General features: G+C 44.4%; 1 protein-coding gene across 1 annotated transcript; it reads left to right on the forward strand.

The window, feature by feature from the left end:
* Window positions 1-765: 765 nt before the first annotated feature.
* On the forward strand, window positions 766-4479 carry KNSTRN (kinetochore-localized astrin/SPAG5 binding protein; the record flags this gene model as incomplete). Its single annotated transcript, XM_010014251.1, has 7 exons — window positions 766-898; window positions 1049-1105; window positions 1260-1359; window positions 2745-2859; window positions 3177-3238; window positions 3374-3448; window positions 4352-4479. Coding segments are annotated over 7 exons (670 nt in total), but the record flags the coding sequence as incomplete, so codon positions are not given.
* Window positions 4480-4783: the final 304 nt, after the last annotated feature.

Below are 4783 nucleotides of genomic sequence, written 5' to 3' on the forward strand. Positions count from 1 at the left end.
AAGAAGGCCCAGATCGCTGCTCGGGTCAGGCTGGGTATCGGTCAGCGGGTGCTGAGCAATTGTACTGGGCATCACTTGGATTTATTGTTTTCCTTTTCCCCTTTTAGTTTTATATTCTCTCCCCTTGTTATTTCCCTTATTAGTGGTAATAGTAGTTTTGTATTATGCCTGAGTTACTGGACTGTTCATATCTCAACCCATGGGATTTACACTCTTTTGATTCTCCTCCCCATTGCTCTGTGAGCAGGGTTGATAGAAGGTGGGGAGTGAGTGAGCAGCTGCGTGGCTCTGAGTTACCATCTGGACTTAAACCTCAGCAAGCGCCTTTAGTCACTGGGAGCTGCTCTAAGGTGTCCCCTTCAGGAGCCTTCTCTTCTCCAGCTGCCCCAGCCCAGCTCTCTCAGCCTGGCTCCAGAGCAGAGCTGCTCCGGCCCTTGCAGCAGCTCCATGGCTTCCTCTGGACTTACTAAAGCGGAGCCTGGATTATCACTTTCAAACTTTCCCTCACTATTGCGAGCCCGGTAACTGGGTTTTAACACCCCTAAGTTATCTATCTGTGCCTTGTTCTGGACCCTTAATCCTGTGTGATGTTTGAAGACTGCCCTTGGTTGTCACTACCTTAAAATCTCCATTCCAAGCAGGCATACTTGTGATTCACCTCAAATTGAAGGTTTAAGAGATCCAGTAACTCTGTGTATTACAGTGCTCTGGTTTCAGCAGTTGTTTGTAGGCTGAGTTGTTTTCACTGTTATCTTTTTCTTGCAGAAATGCAAATGGCTTTTTCTTCAAAGAAACAATGTGTCAGCAGAAGAACAGACCTAGAGTTCAACAAAGATCCTGATTTTAACTTCAGCTCCAACATTCCAGCAGATGGTGTCTTCAAAGCGACAAGCCAAGGGTAAATGGAAGTAAAATATTGATGGATTTAGTACTTGGCAAATGTCCTAAAGCTGGCTTAGCATTTTGCAGAGTTTGTCAAACTAACAGGCTTGGTAACATGCAAGGATGCAGTGGCCTTCTGGTAATTGTATTTTACCCATCTTTTAAGGTTGCCTAAATCTGCCAAGAAAGGGGAGCCGCTTTTGAAGAAGCCAGCTACAAGAGGGTATGTTTCTTGATAGTCCTCTCATGCAGTAATGCTCCCTTTTGGTCAGAAACATGAGCGAACGCTTCAGAAAAGGGCATTTTTGTGGAAGTAAAAGATGAAGTGTGTCCTACTGATAACTTTGCCCCTGAATCTTTGATGTTTGACTTTACAGACCTCTTAACAGATACAAACTAGAAGCAGAGTTGAAGACCAAGAATCAGACGCTGGAAACAGCCAAGCAACATCTACATTCCAAATTAACAGAAGCACAGGTAAGGAAAGGGGAAAATAAATAAATCACTGAGGAAGTCTTACATTCTGATCTCTGCAGGGTCAGATCAAAGCATTGCCTTGCTCCTTTTCCTGTTTCCGTCAGAAGTCAGCAGAATTTGGGTGGGTTTTCTCATCTAACACCCATGGTATCTGCTAGAACCTTTAAATCAGAATTGCTGCAGATGTGTTTGGATGGACAGTGCATCCACATCAATGTTAAATAGTCATCAGAGCTCTAATCCCATTTTAAACTCAATTGTGGGTGAATATTTCAAGTTCATAACTATATGCTTGCCTGAAGTTGTATTAAAACAGCAACGGTATTGCCAGATGCTTCTTACTTACACCAACAGAAAGTGTAAATAATCACTTGCCACTGATGGTTTGAGGTCTATTAGTTCTCTTTCTTCTGTAGCTCCTAACATATGGTAGATAAACTATTCAATTTCCTTGTTCCTTTTGCCCGCTGTCTCCCAGCTTTGTTAACCTACCACATAGTGTAGTATGAGAGTCCATATGGTATTGAAGATGTGGGATTAGGGACTGTAGTGGTAGGACAAGGGGTAATGGCTTTAAACTGAAACAGGGGAAGTTTAGATTAGATATAAGGAAGAATTTCTTCACAGTGAGGGTGGTGAGGCACTGGAATGGGTTGCCCAAGGAAGTTGTGAGTGCTCCAACCCTGGTGGTGTTCAAGGCCAGACTGGACAGAGCCTTGGGCAACATAGTTTAGTGTGTGGTGTCCCTACTCAGGGCAGGGGAGTTGGAACTAGATGATCTTAAGGTCCTTTCCAACCCAAACTATTCTATAATCATTCTCATCTCACAGCTTGATTTCTTTAAGAGCCTTTGAGACCTCCTATGAAATGTTCCAAAAGCTTCTGACACCATCAGCTGGATCAACCTAATCCATATGCTTATTGATTCTCTTGGAGAATTGCATTCCACTTGTGAGGTTGATCAGCTCAATCTATTGCCTAGTAATAGCTGAATTGTGTAAGGACTAATGCTGGGGCTTAAAGAGTCTAAGGGGCCCTTTTGTTCCCAATGTTGATGTGCTCTTCAGTGCACCAAATGCCTGAATTATTTATAGGTATGAGAAGGAGCATGAGAACAGCTATGCTAGGGTTGCCTAAAAGGAATTTGTCTCTAGGATCCAATTTTTCTAGTAATTATGATGACGTGGACATGACAAATGTATTAATCCTGTCAAGAAGCAGGAGTAAGGATCTGCAAGAGTCTAATTTGTTGTGGTGGTTGCGACAAAGGGCAAGATCTGAGCCTTGGTGCTAGTGGCGTTCCTGCTGGTGTCACACTCGGTGTTACTAATGAGAAGACAATCTCCTTGGAAACATGATTCACTTACAACCTGTGTTAATGACAGTGCACCATAAAGGGCTTAAAGGAGGAGAATGAAGGCCTGGTACAAGAAGTTGAGAAGTTCAAGAAACTTCAGGAGACTTGCATGGTGATTTTAGAAAGCAGAAACATTGATCCTGGTAAGGACCATGCGCTTCATGTGCCATTCTGGTACTCGTGCTTCAGAACACATTTGTTTTTCCCCTGTTGTGACAGTTCATGAGACATTTGGACTCTGCTTCCTCATTAAGGGAATACTGTTGTAACTCCAGGGGATTTTTGGTTTTGCCTCCTAGCTTAAGAGGAAAAGCTGCTTCCTGGAGTAGGCAACATCCTGGATAAACCTTGAAAGTCATTTAGTCTTTCTTGCTGTAGAAAGCTCCTTTGCAAAGCTGTTAGTTCTTGAAGGCAAAGTTACCTGTGTGTTAGAGGGTCACTAATGCATCTCATACGTTAGTTACAGGCAGCACCATTTTGGAGGAGGAAGAAAAGACACAGGAATACCAGAGGCAGACAGCGGTAAGAAACTTTTGCAGTAGCGCTAGGAGTGAAATGGGCTTTGAGGGGTCTGTGTGCTGCTGCCTTAGTGGGAACAGCTGCTGAGAGCACTGTTTGTGTGCATTGTATTAAGCAATTTTCCTTTTGGCTTTTCAGCTGTTAACAGAGAAGCTCATAGAAGAATTGAGGCTGTTTAATCAAATGGCTGCAAAAGAAAATGAGATACTTCAGGTAAGATGGTGACTTTGTTTGACTTGACCAGGTAACAAGCACCTGGAACTGAGTGAGATCCTGAGGGGTGTTTCGTTCCTCCTGATCCCTCTCTAGTCTCCAAACAACCAAGGCTGAAAGCCTGCAGTATTCAGCTTCTGGTATAAATACACACATGTTGAGAAGCTGTATATGTTACTCCCCTTCCAAATAGAGGGCTTAAAGCTAAGTTTATGGTGGGGCAATGTTAATTCTCATCCAAGTCACTTCAAGTTGAACCATCTACGATTGAACTTGAAACAAGTTAGAAGGTGAAAGTGATGATTGAACTTGAAACAAGTTAGAAGGTGAAAGTGATACTAATGACTGAGACCTTTCAAATTAGATCCAGTCTGAAGTGATGGATGTCAATACTGGGAAGGAGCTCACTCTGCTTAGACCAGCTCCTCTTGAGAGAAGAGGTTTGTGAGGCTGTTTCAGGTGCTTGTAAGCACCCAGCAGAGTGCTGATCCCTCAGTCTAGTTGTTACATGGGAATTCAGGAGATTTGAACTAACTTGGAACCTGTTGCAGACCAGAGACTTCAGGCAGGTTCCCTGGGAACTAAGAGGTACGTGAGCACAAGCAGCTTCAGAAGTATTGTCTATATACAGACCAAAATAGACACTAAATTGCAGTTCTACAAGTCCTAGTAGGACACTGAAGAGCTAATCAGTGAAACCATTATTATACAAGACTTCCTTAACTTCAATCAGAGATAAACTGCCACTTTCCTCTATGAATCGAGGTAAAAGACATCCCAGTCAAAGTGGACTAATCCCAGTTTAGTGGCTAAGACCCCTCTGAGGAGTTCAAATGCTTTAGCTGGAGCTGCTTTACAACGTGGCTTTGCTGTTCAGTACTCTGTACACCAACTCTTCTACAGATGGCGATGGTGAAGTGGAAAGCAGCAGAAGAGGAGAGGCGCTGCTCCCTGGAGCAGCATTCCTTCTTCCAAGCATCCATGAAGGAGTGTTCAGGGGTACTTGACAAGCTGGAGCTGCTCCTGGCTATGTGAGGAGTGAGAATGGACTGTACTGTCTGGTTTTGCCGTTTTACTCCTAGTTCAGTGGGCTCTTCTTGTCAGACCTGTCTCACATGGTGGGGAGATCTGATGCACCTCCCCTGCTCCGGTGGCCCCCACTGGGTGCTCTTCACTGCTCCACTCGCTGGTGAGCGGTTCCTCTGTTCTGGGCTCTCGGCGTGTTGTGTCTATTTGTGTTTTTAATCCATTAAATACTAGAAGGTTGCTAACAGGCGCTTTCCTTTCCCGGAGGCAGCACTGCCCGCGGGGCCCCACCGGAGCGCCGGGGCGGGC

Source organism: Nestor notabilis, unplaced genomic scaffold (assembly GCF_000696875.1).
Source record: "Nestor notabilis isolate BGI_N333 unplaced genomic scaffold, ASM69687v1 scaffold8985, whole genome shotgun sequence".
In the NCBI taxonomy this organism is placed as follows: Eukaryota; Metazoa; Chordata; class Aves; order Psittaciformes; family Psittacidae; genus Nestor; species Nestor notabilis.